This window comes from Bacillus rossius, chromosome 2 (assembly GCF_032445375.1).
Source record: "Bacillus rossius redtenbacheri isolate Brsri chromosome 2, Brsri_v3, whole genome shotgun sequence".
Classification (NCBI taxonomy): Eukaryota; Metazoa; Arthropoda; class Insecta; order Phasmatodea; family Bacillidae; genus Bacillus; species Bacillus rossius.
Genome location: NC_086331.1, coordinates 44,614,725 through 44,633,870, shown reverse-complemented (window position 1 = coordinate 44,633,870; position 19,146 = coordinate 44,614,725). Strand labels below are relative to the sequence as shown.

General features: G+C 35.9%; 1 protein-coding gene across 1 annotated transcript in view; it reads left to right on the top strand.

Moving 5' to 3' along the window:
• The first annotated feature begins 446 nt into the window (after positions 1–446).
• The window catches only part of LOC134528883 (homeobox protein DBX1-like), a 104,300-nt gene continuing 85,600 nt past the window's right edge, over positions 447–19,146 (top strand). The window contains exons 1-2 of the mRNA XM_063362549.1: positions 447–471; positions 14,783–15,036. Coding sequence (XP_063218619.1) covers positions 447–471; positions 14,783–15,036 — 279 coding nt within the window. The remainder of the gene's footprint in view (positions 472–14,782; positions 15,037–19,146) is intronic.

The following is a 19,146-nucleotide window of genomic DNA, read 5'->3' as shown; positions in this document are numbered from 1 at the left end:
ACCATTACTGTAAATGGGAGATGTAGCTTAATTTTTTTTCCTTTAGTATAGCCGTGCGAAGCCGGGTAGGGCAGCTAGTATATTTATACATATTGGTAATAGTCCACCTGCCTCTAATCATCATGGAGGGAATATTTATTTTGGCCCTCACCGGGTTCCTACCGCGGACCTCAAGGTACATGATGTAAGTGTATTTTAAATAAAACTTCATCATTTTTTTTTCAAATACATATTTTTTGATTTCTTACTTTTTTCCGAATTTTTGAATATAAATTATGGATTTTCAATAAAGCGTACATGATGTCATCCATTATGGTGGAAGGTTTAAGAATCCAATATGACTGAGTCTGAGATGATAGAAAGTTTTAGTAAACCAAATAGCGGAATGACATCATAATCTAAGGTAGATGCTTTGAAGATGGCGGTCGGGTCGCAGGTCAATTAAGATGTCGGCCGGGCTCAAGCTCAGAGGTATTGGAAACGTTTTCCTAAAAATGGGAATTTTTTAGTATTTTCGGTGACTTTTGAATTAATTTTGGTTTATTTTGTGTTAATTTTGGCCCGTTTTGTATATCAAGGTCGAAGATAAATTTAATCCAATTGTCGTCTGTGATAAAATGAAAGGTTAATGTCATCCAAGATAGCCTTCATGATGACACAATCCAATATGGTGGACCCCAGCTCCGGCTTCACACACTGGACCCGGTCGCAGGACAAGCGAAACCAACGTAGAACATGGCTCGTTAATAAATTGAATGAATTTTTGTCTTCTGTAATAGAAATATTATGTAACTTTTGTGTGAAATTCGTTGGGACAAGAAACAAAATAACTTTAAATATATTAAGTGAAGAAAACTATTTATATAAAATAACTATGAACACTTTTTAAAATATTAATAAAAACTTAAAATCAACTATAAAATAAAACTAAAATAATAGGCCTATACTTATTTTAATACAAACTTAAAATTAAATCGTATTTTAATATACAAGTTTAGTGTTAACTGGCGAAAATGTCAAATTCCATTTTAAATATCCTTGCAAGATGCTCTAACAAATGAACGAACATATCTACGAAGGTATAAACCGTTGAGCTACTATCGTAGGTACAAATGCAATGTGAGGAGGTAAATGGCAGCAGAGTATATCGTTGATAATATATTTAAATGCGGCGTATATTTTGTGAACACATGTTAATTACGTAGTATTGACCAACCACAAAAGCTGGGTTGTACTACATGTTTGAAACCAGCGCTGAAATGTGTATTTGCTGTCAAATATGTTAAAAACGCGTGTGGTGGCGTGCGTAATTGGTACATTGTTGAGGTTATAAAATCTCTTATGACTTTGGCAGAAAGTGTTTAAAATTTCAGGTTAGGACACATCGTAATTAGCAGTCTGTTAAAGCAACAAAGAAATATATAAAACAGTTGAACTTCCCTTAATACAATTTGACTAGTTACAACCTTATATTACGATTATCATCAACACAAACGTGGTATTCGTATTAATTAGGGATCACTTGATGTTCAACTCTTAAAAAATGCATTGTTATTGTAAAAACCATATACTTTCATTCGCTATGAACGCTTTGCTACGTAGTCATTTTGGAATTTTATTCAATAAATAAGAAAAATACGTGTGTTGACTGGATTGTACGGAATATTATTTTATTTTGTTTAATATGTATGCACGACAGATGTACGCTATAAACATCACGGCGCACTTATTTAAGCAGAAAAAAAATATCAATTTAATTGCGAGATACCTGTATTAACACGGATTTTATTCTTTTAAAACACTTTTTCATTCCTAATGAGAACAAATACAGTATTTATTTCTCTAAGGCTAAAACAACTATTACATAAAAAAGGAATGGGTTTAAATATTTATCCCTTTAGCCCAGCCGTTGTGTAAGTTCTTATAACTATAATTTTCCATAATGGTATGTTTATTGTCTTCGGGCCTTTATTCACCATCATATTAAAATATGCACACCGTCAGGTTGCAAAGTCACATTGAATAGTTACAACAAAAAAATTAACAAACACATGTGTCATTGGTTGTTTATTGAAATTAAGGATGTCGTGTTTATTATTTAAGTCTTAACAAAAAGATCGTTTTATTTCAAGACCAAATTCAGTGGAAAACTAACCTTGTAAGTATATCCTAATTCTTTTTTGAACCATGCACTTATTTGTTTGCGTCTACATACTTTTCACGCACTATTTTCAAGCAATTTTTAATTAGGGTAGTTCCGGGAGAGATGGACCAAGTTTTTTGTTTTATATATTATTGTGAATACTTATTTTGAACCACATATGTTTTTAGTCCAGATGATGAGCAGAGATGTTTCCTTTATATTTGTGGATATAAGTAGGTTGACTAAGAAATAATTCTATAATTTTTATTTACCCTTTTTAAAACATGTTTGCATGGTCCATCTATCCCATAGTGTTACGGGTGAGATGGTCCACATGGTATAGGATAGATTGACCAAGAATTGTAAAATCCTATTAGAAAATCATAGTTTCCTAAATAAAATATTTCTCTTTTTTAACTTATATTAATCCAATAAAGCTTTGTTGGGGCACTAAAATTGTTTATATTTGATTTTAGAACACTAGAAGAAATATTGTTATTTTAGTAAACTTATTTCACCTGAAAATGATAACGGTTTCAAAATTTACATTTAGCTATCAAACTTAATATTAAACCACTGTGTTTTACAATAAAATATTTACTCTGCGACATGCCTTAATTTTCGTATTTTTATCCACATTCGTGACACACATTCTCACAATGACTGCAGCCTTCATGAAGCCAATAATGAAATAAAACACACTTAAATCACTCATCACATTATTTTGTATCGTTATAGTCTTCTCCGCAACCAACACACTCATTTTTATTCCACTTTACTGGTAGACAGAAGTGAATTTCCTGATTTAGAACTGAAGAGTCGTTTTCACTTTAGAGTGAATGAGGCAGGCTTTAATTTATTTTACATTGCTATCCTCGTTTTGTTTTCGTTCTTCTTCTTACTTAAATTCTTCTGTTTCTGCTATTTTGTTCACTTATTTTTCTTGGTCTTAATTTGTATTCTTTTCTTCTCCTTTAGCACTGCTACGTTTTCAGGAGAGTTGAGAATTTAGCTACATTTGCTGGTTTAGCCCTTCGTCTTACTGATTTAGCTTTTGTTACCAAGGGCACTGGTGAAATAACAATCCGCAATTTACTGGGTGTTAACTGTTTTGACGAAACTTTCTGCGATATCTTTTCAGGTGTAGCAACTTAACATATTTTTAACGTAAGCTGTCTCATTGCTGAAAATCCCTATGGTTGGTGGAATGTTCTCTGTTGATGCCAGTGGAATATAAATTTGAGAAGTCCCAGGAAAAAGCGAGATGTTCTTGGTCACAATTGCTGGAAAAGAACTGTAAGATGGGAATATGAAATCTTTTCTCCTCAATTTTCTTTAAGACAGATTATAGAATTAATGATACTTTGTTCACTCGAAGGCATATCAACATGCTCAGTTTCTCGCTGGGTCCCAACTGAAGATTGTTTAATAGCTGTTGTAAGAAAATATTAATCTGGGAGGACATTAGAGCTGTAAGGTATAATTCCAGGATATTTGAATGCAGAGATGCAATTTTCAACTGATGCTGACTTGTTCCAAGCAGCAGTCAGGCTTTTTTCAGAACAGTAGCCTTGTCAGTTTTTTTAAGGGTCATTTACCACGAAGTTGTTGCATGCCTTAAAGTAGTAGGACTTCAGAGACTTGAAAAATACTCGGTTTAGTGGTTGTCAGAATAAGAGAACGGCAAAAACGGCAAATATTTCATTGATAGTTAGATTTGATGTATTTAGTTACTTAACTATTAAAAAAACTCCTGCCAGGTTTGACCACAACACTATTTTCAAATCTTTATAGAACACTAGCTGCAGTACCCGGCGTTGCCCGGGCTGAACACAATTGAAGGCGACCTTTTTCGAAATCAGATGTAGTTAGTACATTGTCTTCTTAATTGGAATGCCAAGTGTGCAAAATAATTTATATCACTTTCAGATCCCGACAGACGTTCTTCTGCCAGTGTATAGATATTTACCTGTATATATCTAAAAATTGGTGGTCTGTATGTAATATAGACTCTATAACGCACTATAGAAAAAAGCTGAAAAATAAGAGATTACTAATATTGAAAATATTCCATTTTCTAGCTAATGCTCGGCATGCATTGCAATGCCTCATTCAGTTTAGTTTTGTAATATGTTTGAAGTAGTTACACATATACAAATCATCTATCCACCCCTCTAAATATATATTTATCTCTATCGAAATCTTTATATATACATATATGCATATATACCTTCCACTATCTCTATCTCTTCTATACTTAAATCTCTATATAGCTCTATACATCTTTTTATCTAACCCATTTCATTTTCTATACCTCGCGCTATCTCAACTTATGTCTCTGTCTCTCTCTATCCCACTATATATATCACTCTATCTCTGTCGCTCTTTTATATTTAGTAAATTGTGTCATGCGTGCGCACTTATACAACAAAAAACAGACGAAGAGCCGCTATATAATATGAAATAAACACATTTTTTGAAACGATTCGTGCTCCAACTATTGAAAAATAGTTATACCGTCTCAGAAACCTTCATGGGCATGCGCACAACCACTCACCAAAATTTCATCGCAATCGGATGAATGGTATAGGAATGCATACGGCACAAACAAACGAAAATTAAAGACATGACAAACGCATCAAACGATGGTGTGTTTAAAATTCAAGGCAACTCTATCTATTGACGAAGTTAAGAACAAAACTGTTATAAGCCCCTAATTTGCTAGCCGCTGCGTGCTCCACTAAGCGGGCTGGTCTCACCAAGGAGAAAAATATGAATTTGCCAGACCTTACTATGTGTATGATTGTGTGGCATACATAGAGAAATGACACTCACTCACTATTTGTATGTCTATGACCTATGGTTTTTTCTGTTATAAAATGAAATTATAACTTTTTCACTCCCTTAGGGATGGAATTTCATATTAATATGTGGTCTATGTGTTAATCCAAGTTATGAGCTCGCTGTATGCCAAATTTCATCCAGATCCGTATAGCCGTTCTGGCGTGATTGAGTAACAAACATCCATCCATCAATCCAAACTTTCACATTTATAATATTGGTGAATTATTTTAATCACCCTTCCCTCAAAATAATTTTTTTACCTTACACATATACAAGTATAGAATGTAAAACATTAAAATAAATGGTCCATCTATCCCTAAATGTGTCTGGCCCATCTTTCCCAAAACTATGGGAGAGATGGACCACTCAATAACTACAAAAAACTTTGAAAAACAAAGATCCATGTAAGCTAAAGTGATGCAGAAAGTTAAACTATAACCTTAAAAATGTGACTGTAACAGTCTTGCATTACAACAGTCAACACATTTAATCAACTAAACAAATTAAAACGTTTTTCACATACCTCGTTACAATAGACACATTTTACATATAAACTGTGGTAAGTACATAACATACCAAAAAAAAATTCATGGCTGTTACGCGTCCTCCATCATCGAGCAAACCGGGTACAGCTTCATTCTAGTGACTGGTTTATGAATTACAAATAGTCAAGCAGTGGTCAGTCTCTCCCGGCCGTCCATCTCTCCGGAACTACCCTATCTGATTTAAAAATTATTTAACAGTGGTATGTAAATGGCGGTACTGGCCCAAGCTTCAGGCTATGGATTTAGGATTTTGGACGCCATCTTGGATTGTGACGTCACGGTGGGAATATTAGATGACCTTGATCTTTGACCTTGCCCTTAAAAATTTTGCCACAATTCGCCAAAAAAACTTTAAAATTCGTAAAAATTTATAGGGAATTTTTTTTTCCAAAATATGCCCAAATGTCCAGGTTTTGGAAACAATTTAGCCAGAAAAATCTAAAAAAAGTATGGAAAAGAAAAATTTAGCTCTATTTCAAAAGAAAAAAATTCCCGTTCTGAGGGAAAATGTCGCGTATTATTTTGTTTTAAAATACCAACGGCTTGAAAAATCCTATAAGCTGCTTAAGAATCCTAAAAACTAGCCGCCATGATCAAAACAATTCGGATGCCATGGCCATCATTTTGAATTGTTATGTTACCGTTACAATTTTTGGTACAGTTGCCATCTTGAAAAATCGTTATTTCTAAGCTAAAAAAATCGGGAAAACTTTATAATTAACAAAAATTAATAAAAACATTCTGGCACCTTACATTATGACGTCACGGCCATCATATTGAAAACTCGTATCTTTTATATTAGGAAATCGGAAAAAATTTAAATTAATAAAAATTAAACTTTTTTTAATAAAAACAACCTGACATCTTGAATTATAACATGAAGTGCGAACCTCAGGGGGATTTCGAAGCCGACCAAGTTAATATAAAAGTCCAACTCTAGATTCTTACCTAAAATCCTGGCAGAAAATTTTAATTGTTTCGTTAATTAGTAATAATTTAATCACGGAAAAATTAACTAATGTAATTGTTATAACTAGTTAATATCGATACCCCCGAAGGACCACTACAGGCTAAGAGAGGTAAATGTGTCGTTTGTTTTTTGTTGTCTTTCTCTTCTGAGCCACCAGATTGCTCTACCAGTCTCCTCCATTACCTTTGCCTCCATTGCCTTTGAAGTAGTCTCGTACGAGATGTGCGATTCGACTTCGGCTCTGTTTTGGCCAATCCCCAGTAGACAGCGCTGCAATCAGGCACCAACAGCAGCATCGAGCTCTTGAAGTCAGTCTTTCTCAACCCCTCCCTCGGACATCTTCGGAATTCTTCGGCCCTGAAGCAGAAGTATCCCCTCTTCTTTGCAAGGCGAAGCGCCGAATTTAATTAAGCGACACAGGTGCCATACCAGGGACTTCTTGGCGCGATTTCTGACTGACTGCATTGTTCTCGGCCAGCCCTCAGCTAGATTTGACTTCACTACTTCAACTAAGATGTAGTCGCCTCGTCAGGGATGTTTTCCCAAACCTCGTTTTTAGTTACCTTTTGTTAACAGTCAGACAGAGTTATAGTTAATAGTTTGTTATTTTTTAATTATGAGTGCTTCCACATCCACCGCGCTATTATCGCGCCAGATTTCGTTGGCAACTTGGCGAGACACCTCCTGATTCCAGTATCAACCCCCTGTTTTGGTGAGTGGTCGATTCCCATTCTCTTCCACGATAATTCCTTTTTTTTTTTTTTTGCGGGCATTTGTGCCTATTTACGACTGTTTGCGGACTAGGTCCAATTCCTTTGGATTTGTCTTGTTCCCAGACAGGGTGCAAGAACCGGACCCGAGATTGCGGCAAAATGGTTTTCCTGGCACCATAAGAAATAACTACTCCAGACCCTAAGGCAACGGACTTTCAAATTCAAAATTCTCTACGACGACTCAGGACCCTTTCGTTCCGTAACACCAACAGCGGGCCATTTCCGCAAGAATTAGGATGTTAGCAAATCGAGCGAAAATGCGAAATTTAAATACCGTCACATTTTTGTAATTACTTATACACCCAACAAAAGTGAGTGTGAATTCTATAAATAAATGGTTGCATATTGTATTCCATTTTATTTTAATTATGTCTTAATGCATTTTTGTAATTATTTTCGGGCCGGCCTTGTTATTAATTTAACTGTCTCAGAATCTTAACAAATTTTTATTTCCTTTTGTAACATTTCCGACACATAAAGTAAAACAAATCGAAGCACGCATATAGACGAAACTGCAATTTTTTAGTTATTAATATAAAGTTACCGATCCAGTCTCCACAGTGTTTACAGGGAGGCATTATCTTTTCTTTGTTTGGCCTTTAGTGTCACCTCTGAGGTGTTATGTTTTGTTAGACTGTTTAATTTTTAATTTGAGCCACTTCCAAGGTAAATTATTATAATTTTATTATTATATTTTACCAAATATGTTATAGACCCAAAGGCCATTACAGTACAATTAAAAAAGGAAGCACAATCGGAAGCACAATCAAAGAAAGCAAGTACAATCAATGTAAAGGAAGTGCATTTTGAAGCACTTTCGACAAAATAGAAGCTCAATTAGAAGCAAAATCAACGAAAAGCAAGCACAATAAGAAGCACAATTAAAAAAAAGGAATCACAACTGGAAAAACAATTCAAAAAGAAAAAATAATTTAAAGCACTTTTACCGAAAAAAGCACATTTGGAAGCACAATCAAAGAAGTAAGCGAAATCAGAAGCACAAAAAAAGGGAAGCAAATTTGGAAACCCATTTTCCAAAAAAAGTAAGCATATTTAACTAAGAGGACACAAATTTGTACATAAATTCAAATTGGTAGGAATCGATCTCTTCAGAGGAATACGATCTCGCCAAACAGATACCTTCTCATCACAGGGATACGAATACATCACCCCAGGGTTACGATCTCGTCCCAGGGATACGTTCTGGCCGCAGTGATACAATCTCATCAATAGGATAATATAATACAGGCTTGACTACATACATTTAACGAAAATGATGTACAGTTTCACGAACATTTAACTCAGTACGAAACGATCGTCAATTTACGGCAGGCAACAATACCTCCAACAGTGACTCCAAAAGTCATTGTTACCAAAGGTATTTGGCTCAAACAGTATTTTTCTCTAAAATTTATTGATTCAAACAGTATTTGGTTCCAAAAGTCGTTGGGTTAAAAAGTTTTTAGCACTCACTTTCTTTGTCTCCAAAAGTCATTGTCACTAACAATCGTTGGCTCCAAAAGTCGTCGCCTCCATCAGTCTTTGGCTCCAACAATTTTTGCCTCTAAAAGTATTTGGCTCCAAAAGTCTTTGGCACCAATAGTCATTGGCTCCAAGAGATTTGGCTACAAAATATCATTGGCTCCAGCTGTCTCAAAGCTAACTGCTCCATCAACATTTTGCTAAAAGACGACTAGGTTACGAAGCTACAAGACTATAAGACTACAAGGCTATGGGACTACGAGGCTACGGGACTATAAGGCTACGGGACTATAAGGCTCCAGGACTTTAAAACTAAAAGGTAATAGGACTGTGACACAACGATTCTATGAAGCTCCAACTATCTACAAGACTACGAGGCTACATTTGGAACAGGCTACGAGACTATAGAGCTACCGGCTTCTTGGATACAAATCTATACTTCTATGAGAATACAAGGCTGCAAGGTTACAAGCCAACATGGCAACACAGACTACTAGACTACTAGGCTACAGGTTTACAAGACTACGGAGCTACTAGTCTACGAGGCTACAAGGCTTCAAGCTACGAGACTATAAGGCTACAGGACTGCAAGACTAAATGACTACGAGGCTATAGGAGTACCAGTCTACGAGGATACGAGGATACGAGTCTACGAGGCTGCAACTGACAATATCTTAATTCAGCAGTGAAAGGTAATTTATCTCATGTAAATAACTTTTTGCAAGTAGTCCCGATCATTGCATGTTAGTGCCACATGTTTTGTAGTACAGGCATTCGCTGTTTTATGTGGGATGCAGAATGACCACTTACGATCGCAAGAGAAAGATAGCTTCACTAGAAAATAAGAACCGGGAAATTCGTCTCGCATGTCAATGTTTCTCAGCTGTTTCATGTCACAGTAATCATCAAAGTGGAGAACCTCTTCGTTTGACATGTTGTAAAGACATTCCATCTTCCATGTTAGATGCGGGATGTTCACTTACCTTCGCAAATGAAAGAAGACTTCGCTATACACTATAGAAAAGGAAGCTAGTATTGCATGATAGTGATTCCCAGCCATCTAAAGGCATTTTATTTGACTGAGTTATGATATTTTGTTTAAATTCCCCCTGATAAAATAATTGTAAGTGCTGATTTATTAACAGAAATTAACTAACTAAATGTTACTCTGAATAAAGTTGAATGCCTCATTATGTAAAAAAAATTTCATGTGGAGATTGATATCTCAGAAATACCCAGAAGCACTCGGAGAACATCAGCAGAAGTCTCGCCAGGAATAACCAAGAGCACACGGATAAAACCAATAGATGCATCGCCATGAATGGTAACAATAACTTGGAGAAACCAACAAAATTATAGAAGGAATAATTAGGAGCACACTGAGAAAACCATTATAATATTAGCAGGAATAATCACGAGCACATGGAGAAAACTAACGCACATTTTCCTAAATAAAGATCAAAATCACAAATAAAAATTAAAAAATTATAAAAACCGCTACTGCCAGCTTGTGAATTTCTCCTTCGTTTAGCAAGGATACAGTTCTAGTACAAAAACTGAATGTTTTTAATTTTTAATTTTTGGTATTTTTTTGTTTATAATTTTTTTGTGAGTCACTAATCTGGGTTTAGGAAAACAGTCGTTAGTTTTATCCGGGTGCTTCTGATTATTCCAGCCAAAATTTTGTGTTTTTCTCCAAGTTCTTCTGGCCATTCACGGCGATGCTTTTATTGGTTTTCTCAATGTGCTCTTAGTTATTTACGGCAAGACTTCTGCCGATGTTTTAGAGTGCTTCTGGTTATTTCTGAAATATCAATTACAGCATGAAAAAAATATTTACTTAATTTGACATGAAATTTAATTCAGAGTTACATTTAATTAGTGAATTTGTGTTACTAAAACAGCACTTACAATAATACTATCATGTAGAATTTAAAAAAAAAATCATTGCCTAGTTCAAATGATATGCCTTAAGATGGGGGGAATCACTATCATGCAAAATGTACTTCCTTCTATTTGGTGTCTAGTAAAGCCCTTCTTTCTTGCGATCGTGAGTGAGCATCCCGCATTCCACAAAGAATAACGAGTGTTTGTACAGCATGTCAAACGAAGATATTCATTACTTGCCCAATTAATATAATTTTAGACAGTTGACAAACATTACATGTTAGAAAAATTTTCTTCTCTTTGATGTCAGTAAAGTTCTCCTTCTCTTGCGATCGTGAGTGAGCATCCCGCATCTCACATGAAAGAGCGACTACCTGTACAACACAACAAGTGGCACCAACTGATGCAAGATTCGGGACTACTTGCAACAAGTTATTTAAATAAGAAAAATTAACTCTCGCTTCTAAATTGAGCTATTGTAGCTAGTTGCAGACTTGTAGACTCGTATTCTCGTAGCCTCGTAGTATTGTAGTCTGGTAGTACTGTAGCCTTTGGAGTCTTGTAGTCTCGTAAACTTGTATATTCGTAGTTTTGTAGTCCTGTAGCCTATGTTGCCATAATGCCTCGAGGCCTCGCAGCCTTGTAGTCTCATAGACTTTTAGCTTCGTAACCAAGAAGCCTGTAGCCTGAATTCTAATAGCTTGTTTCTATGTAGCCTCATAGTCTCGTAGCTTCGTAACCTCGTATTCTTATAGTTAGTTAGAGCCTCGTAGACTCGTGGTCTTAAAGTCTTGTTGCCTTGTAGTCCCGTAGCCTCGTAGTCTTATAGTATTGTAGCTTAGTAGTTAAGTAGCCTTGTAGCCAATGGTTATTGAAGCAGTTAGGCTTTAGACAGCTGGAGCAAATAATTTTTAGAGCCAAACAATTTTATAACCAAAGACTGTTGGAGCCAATGACTTTTGGATTTAATGACTGCTGGAGCTAATGAATTTTGGAGACAATGACTGTTGGAGCCAAAGACATTTGATCTAATGACAATTGGAGCTAAAGATTGTTGGAGTATAAGTCAGTGGGAGTCAAAGATTTTTGGAGTAAAAGTCTGGTCTGTGGGAGCCAAAGACATTTGAAGCCAATGACTTTTGTAAACAAAACAGTTAGAGTGAATGTCTGTTGGAGATATTGTAGCCTACTGTAATATGACGATCGCATACTGTTGATTTGAATGATCGTGCAAATATATGTCCTGTTTTTAAATGAATTATCGTATCCTATTAATGAGATCGTATCTTTGTATTGAGATCGTATCCATGTGACTAAATCGTATGTATACCTGGTAGCGAGATCGTATCCCTGCTATGTGATCCTATCCCCTGATGAGATCGTTTCCCTACAAGTTGAATTTACTTATAAATGTGTGTCTTATTTGTTAAATATGTATCTGCAAATTTGCTACCTGTTTTGACGAATGTGCTTCCCTTTCTTGAATGTGCCTCCAAAGTGCTGCCATTTTGTCAAATGTGCTTCCTTTTTTATTGTGCTTCTGATTGTGCTTTTTTTATTGTGCTTCCGATTGTGTTTTCTGTTTTATTGTGTTAAAATTTTTATTGTGCTTCCGGTTGTGATTGCTTCTTTAATGAGCTTCCTGTTTTGATTGAGCCTCCAAATGTTCTTCCTTTTCGTATGTTGTGCCTCTATAACGTTGCTGTGATTCTTAATGTGCTTTCTCTTCGTCGAATGTGCTTCCAAATGTGCTTACTTTTCATTGACTGTGCTTCCAAATGTGCTTACTTTTCATTGACTGTGCTTCCAAATGTTCTTTTTTTTATTCGTCTTCCATTTGTGCTTTATTTTTTTACTGTGCTTCCAAATATGCTTCAATATCATTCATTGTGAATCGTTAATTCTGTTCTTAGGACATTATTGGTCTAGTTATTCGGAAGTGACTGGTCTAAAAGTCTGACATTAGCCATTGCCTGTTAATAATTTTCGTCGAGTATCATAAAATAATACCCCTTTGTTCTGAGACGCTTGGCCTAGGCGCATCTTTTTGTACATGAACGGTTTAAAATGTTCGTTGATTATCGACGAACAATACCTCTTGGCTACTCACTGGATGTGTTTTGACCACCTACTGGATGCGACTTGCTACCAAGTAGATGTGGCTGGCCACCTGCTGGACCTGCGTTCCTGGACAATAAATTTATATGCTTGACTACCGACTTGGCGCAACTTGCCACCAACTTGACGTGTTAGCCTGACGAACCTACTGGGCGTGTGTGCCTGGTCAACTAACTTATGTGCATCGTCGCCAGCTTGACATGAATAGCTCACATCAAGTTGTGTCTGGGTACAGACTGTATGAGCCAAACCACCAACTGGACATGCATAGCCAACAACTCAATGTGTCTGACCAACAACTGGATGTGACTGACAACCAACTGGACATGTTATAGCCTGACTACAGTCTGGACGTTCATAACATCCAACTTGCCATGTCTGGTTTATCGTCTGTTAGGAGGAGATGCCTTGAAAAAAAATTCAAATCATTTAAATAACTTATGCGCCTTCTAAAACGAATTTAGAATTCGAAAAGCACTAGCAGTTTCCTGTTTTTTGTATTTGAGTGAGAGTATAAATTATGTTATAAATTTTTTATTTGTATTTTTTTAAAGCTATCATTTTTAGGTAATTATTTATTAAATTATCATTTTTTAATCACCTAAGGGTCGAACAATAAACAGAAATCGACTGAGTCAATCATTCTTTAAAATAAACAATTTTTAAAGGAATTTTGGATTTTTTTTCCGATATCCTAGGTCAGTAAATACTAATTTTAAAAATGGCGGCCAAGATGACAGACAAGATTACGGATACCGTGACAGTTTGGTGTCTGTTAATAAATAGTACTGCACTATAGCGGCTAAGAATTAAACTAATATGGCGGCAAAAAAGTTTAGCTAATGGAATGTTTACTATGTTACTAGCACACCTTGTATCGATAACTTAAAATGAAATGGCGGTAACGCTGTCTAGCAGGTAATGTGTGTTAACTAGCGCTTCTGATACCATTTATTGATAGTAAAAATGGCAGGAAATTCCTCCAGCAGGTGAAGCTATTATTCCTTCAAACAAAAATATTACAATTCCGAATAGGATGTGTTTTACTTTTTTATATACCTTATTAAATCCTCGGTATGGTAATTATGTAGATGGCCTTGCGGTCAAATACCTATGTTTTCCAACCCAGAGGTCAGAGCTGTGATGGTTTGAATCACTGCGGTTTAAATGCATTTTGTATAAAAATTAAATTTAATATGTCTTTAAGGACCACAAAAAAAAATTGGCAGGTAATGGAATATCGATCTTACGTGAATGAGACAGAACGATGCTGGCGCTCTCAAGGAAAAAAACACTAAAAACCAAAATAATGTACAAAACAAAATGGCTGCTGTGACATCATCCAAAATGGTGGCCTCCAGCAGACGAAAACAAGATGAAATGGCGGACATTATGTCAGACTCTAAAAAGTGATTAAAAATCAGATCCAAAATAACGGACAAGTTATTAGAATTCAAGATGGCAATGTAAAGAATATTGGAATATTTGGAGATTGGGGCGATAGATGACAATACGGCTGAATCCAAGATTTCGGCTGAGGTCAAAGGTGAAGGTAAAATTTCAAAGTCAAGGTCAAACTTCAAATGCCATGGTCAAAGACAAGGTAAAATATCATTGTCAAAACTCAAATTTAATGTTAAATTTCAAGATCAAGGCCAATTTATAAATTCAAGGTTAAGTTCATGGTCAAAGGTCATAGTCAAAGATCAAGTTCATCTAAGATGGCTGCCATGAAGTCAGAATTCAATATGGCGACCGTATCGAAAAGGGCACCAATGATTTCATTATTCAAGATGCCACTGTGACGTCAGTATCTAAATTGGCGCTGACAATAATCAGTCTAGAACCAGGAACCAACGCCCGTATCCCTTCCCTATACTTTTTTAGTCATTCAGTGGACGAGGGCAGTGTTGGCTACTCTATTGGACATCAAGCTTGTCTAAGGAAAGTGTCAAAATGTTCACATAAAACGTGCTGTGTAAGTGGCCAGTCAGGCGGTGAGGGCAGTGTGGGTGCGCAGTGACGGCGCCTAATTCCGTGACCTCCGGCGGTGGCGTGGTGTCCTCGGCGACGGCGACGGCGGTTTTCCCGCTGCCGGGGACCTTCCCCTGGGCCAACAGCTCCCGGGGCAAGCCCCGACGTGGCATGATGCGTCGAGCCGTGTTCTCCGACCTGCAGCGCAAGGGCCTCGAGAAGAGGTTCCAGATACAGAAGTACATCTCCAAGCCCGACCGCAAGAAGCTGGCCGAGAAGCTGGGGTTAAAGGACTCGCAGGTAGGAGGCCAGCTGGTTCTCACTTGCATGGGCGTCTGCTTCGCATGCCGTCTGCTTACGTTTACTGTCAACGTCTCTAAGCAAATCCGAGAATTATATGACTGTAATACATATTTTTTTTGTATTTGCAATACATGAGTGATTTCTCAAGCGTATTGGTTTTTTTAATTATGTTTTCGATCTTCAAAAAAACTTTATTTTGTTTTGGTACTTAAAAAATTATTTTGTTTGAAAATCATTAAAACATTATTTTAAGTCACATAAATGATTGATATTATTTATTTCATGCATAACGTAACTCTTACTGTGGTAGACATATCAAAACAAAACAAAAATTTCAAATCAAATCAACATCATCATTTTAAAAATTACATTGAACCATAGATATTAATCAAATTCTTTCATCATTAGTCCTAAGAACTAACGACAATATTAAATTATCGATATGACAAACAAGGATTTCAGCAGTTTTCAAGTTATTTTTACAATAATTGTATTAATAATGTTAGAGGTTCGAGTGAAGCAAAGCGTTAAGCGCCAAATGCTATAACCCAGAGTTATATTAAAGTATAGTAAGACAACACCTTCGAATCGCATGGTTTTTAAAGGCTTTCATTAGCATTCATTATAGGCACATTAAAATAATTACTTGAAAGTAATTATTAGCCACATTCATCAAGATTTCCAAAAGCATATTACCAACAGAGATGACCCTGAGTATGTTCCAAACATACAAAATCCCATAAGTTACTTTTTCTTAAGCTCCTTGGAGGTATAGAAATCACAATTTGAGTAAAACGTGTTCTGCATTTACACAATGTCACTTATGGTACGAAATTCTTGTCACAAAACTTTCAAGTCAGTCTTCATATGAAAGAATACATTTCGCGACTAAAACGTTACGAAAATAAATTATTACCACTCTTTCAAATACTCAAATTTTACATGCAATTTACAACAATTAATTCACAGCGCTCAGATCATTAAAAAAACTTAATGATACTCACTTTACAAGAATCATTCGTGAATATTATTTTACATCACTTATTTCAGATTCCTCATTTTATGGCCTTCACTTCACGATACACACTTCATGAATCCACCTTTACAATTTTACTTCGCGACCCTTCCATAACATGCCACGATTGTAAACGTTACGACATTCGCATGACGACATACAAAATTCTGCCATAGCCACTTACACTTTAGAGTTTAGAACATTCGAATTACGAGACACCATTCATAAACTCGATTTCCATTACTCATGTGATGCTCGATTCGTTTCACTTAATCGGCGTCTCTCACATAAAAAAAATTTAATTCACGTAACTGATAGGACAATACACATTGCGTCATTCGCATCACGATGTTTGGATATACATTTACTGACAAATCACGACACTCATGTGCTCATAATGACGAATTTAAAAAAATCACTCAAGGACATGCTATCATGACAACTCACAACAATTTAATGGCAACCCCTACTTTGGGACATTGACCTCACGATGCTCAAGTCACGATACTGAATATATATACTTTTTGGGCATGATGCTATATACCTGTTCAGGTTCAGCTCTCATAAAATATTTCCCCTTTCACGAGGGCCATGAAACTTACTTTAACATAATAAAAATTTTCTGGCTAAAAATTTTCACTTTAAACGAGCCAACACACTTTAAAAACATAGTAAATCATATATGTGTGTTGAATTTTTATCTAGTTTACACCTATTTATGCATTTTATATGTTATGAGCTCTATTTTCATTCGAATAAAAACAACAGTACATTAGACTTTAAGGAATAACATTCATCAATAATAAAAATATTTTATACCATTACAAGTAATGTCTACAAGAGGAACCCACGGGATCTCTCACATAATTTTACCAACATTTTTAACTGTAGCAAACATATAAATTATTTTTTTATAGAAATAAAATACGAAGAGGAGTTCATCAAACGCAAGAAAACATTATTCAAAAATTGAACGAAGAGACAAAGTTTACAAACATATAATTTTTATCTCTAAAAATTCTATAAATTTTCATTGAGAACTTCAGTAGTTTTAGAGTTGTTTAGTTATTGTAGGGGAACATAACTGGTGAGAAATGGAAAGTAATTTACTGGGCATGTGGGCTCTAGCTGAGTCAACATTCAAGGAGTTGAAGTACGGAAAACATTTTCTGTAAATATGGCGACTCCAATCTCAACCAAAACGTCTGTGAGTATTTCTTCACATTTGATACGGCTACGACCCACAAAAAATCATAACGCAAAGTAAATCTACTGTGATATGAGTTATGGTTACTTCTGTGCCTACTTGCTCGCCGAACTCAGTTGTTTCCGAATAAGAGTAAATTTATTTTACCGATGCAGCCTTAACCACACTAGAGGTGGAATTATATCAAAATTCTTTTGATTCTAACACAAATTGGTGTATCAACAAATACATACTTTGTTGCAGTTATTTGGTTGCTTTTACAAATTTTTATTCTTAAATTTCAGGCAATTTTGTATCTTTATACCTTCAAGTTAGGCATAGCTCTTGACAGATAAATACTAAGAAGGCGTGAACAGTAGTTACCTGGCCGTTTTGAAAAGATATATTTTTAGTTTTCATTAGTCATAACATATTAGCATTTATAAAAAAATTTAAATTATTTCTTCGTATTATTAAAATAAATTACCTAAACCTTTTTTTTACTAATATTTACCATTTAATGAAAAAATTAATATTTAAATAGGTTATTGAGGAAATTTTGACAAATACCTGCACATGCGTATAATGATTGTAATTAACAAAAAAATTATGAACTTAGCAGGCCAGGGCCCGAGCTCTGTCGCCACTCACTGGTCCACTCGTCAAGAGGATGATCTTTTCATGTTTGGCTTGTTAAATTCATAAGAGGTAACTTATACCCCGACGAAGCCAACTCCAACACGATCTCCAGGACATCTGGGTTCCTTGCCTTGGTTTTCTGGATAGTCCTAAAGTACTTCTGATTTTTCTTGGCACTTTTAACTGAGCGTACTACGGAGGGATAATACCATGGGACACTTCGTATGAAGAACGCTTATCCACGAGTAAGCTTGAGAGCATGGGATCACCTTGACTAAGTTGGTCAGCCAGACTTCGATTCTCCCCTGGGTAAATGCTTACAGACATATCATCGGCCAGGTAAGCTCAACACACCACATGGACAACTCGAGCCCACCGTACGACGCAGGGCTTTGAGAGACCACACTGCACGGGGTTCCTTGGGAATGAGTGCCGGGTGAAGATTTAAGATTGGGGTCCGCCATCTTGGATTAACATTACAATGGCAATCTTGGATGAACTTTAACTTTGACCTTGACATCGGTCTTTGAACTTTTTGTCTATCTAGTATGGTTTTGACTATGACCACGACTGCCATCTTTAATGACCTTGATCTAGGACACCATCTTGTAATCGAGTGCCCCACTCCTTAATGTGGCATTTTTTGTTATGGTGGCATCATCAATGAGAGTCCCACTCCTTAATGTAGTACTTTACATTATGGTTGCATCATTATCTAGTTCTCCACTCCCAAAGTTGCATTTTTCGTTACTGTAACATTACTATCGAGTTTCTGACTCCCAAAATGGCATTTTCGGTATTGTGGCATCACCATCAAGTGCCTCACTTCTAAATGTAGACTTCTTCGTTAGGGTTATATCACTATCGAGTTTCCACCTCTGAGTTAAATTTTTAGATGGTTCATAGGACGCAATTTTGTCTTCGAGATCTTTCCACTATATTCGATTCCACCATTTCCATTTCACCATTTTTTATTATGATGTCACATCTACAATTAAAAACCCGTATCTATTATCAGAAAAATCAGAATAAATTAACATTTGTTAAGAAATTTAATAAAATAAAAATTTTAATAAAAAACCAAACTACATCATGGACCTTGGAGTATTTGGTTCGAACTCAGTGTGATCATTCGATTAAAAATCGTGACTTGTTCTTTCTTCGTGGAGGGTACCAGCAGATTTCCCCCCCCCCCCCCCAAAACACTAATATCAATAAATATATTATTCTAACCAGTATGACATCATGTTGACCATCTTGGCTCCTT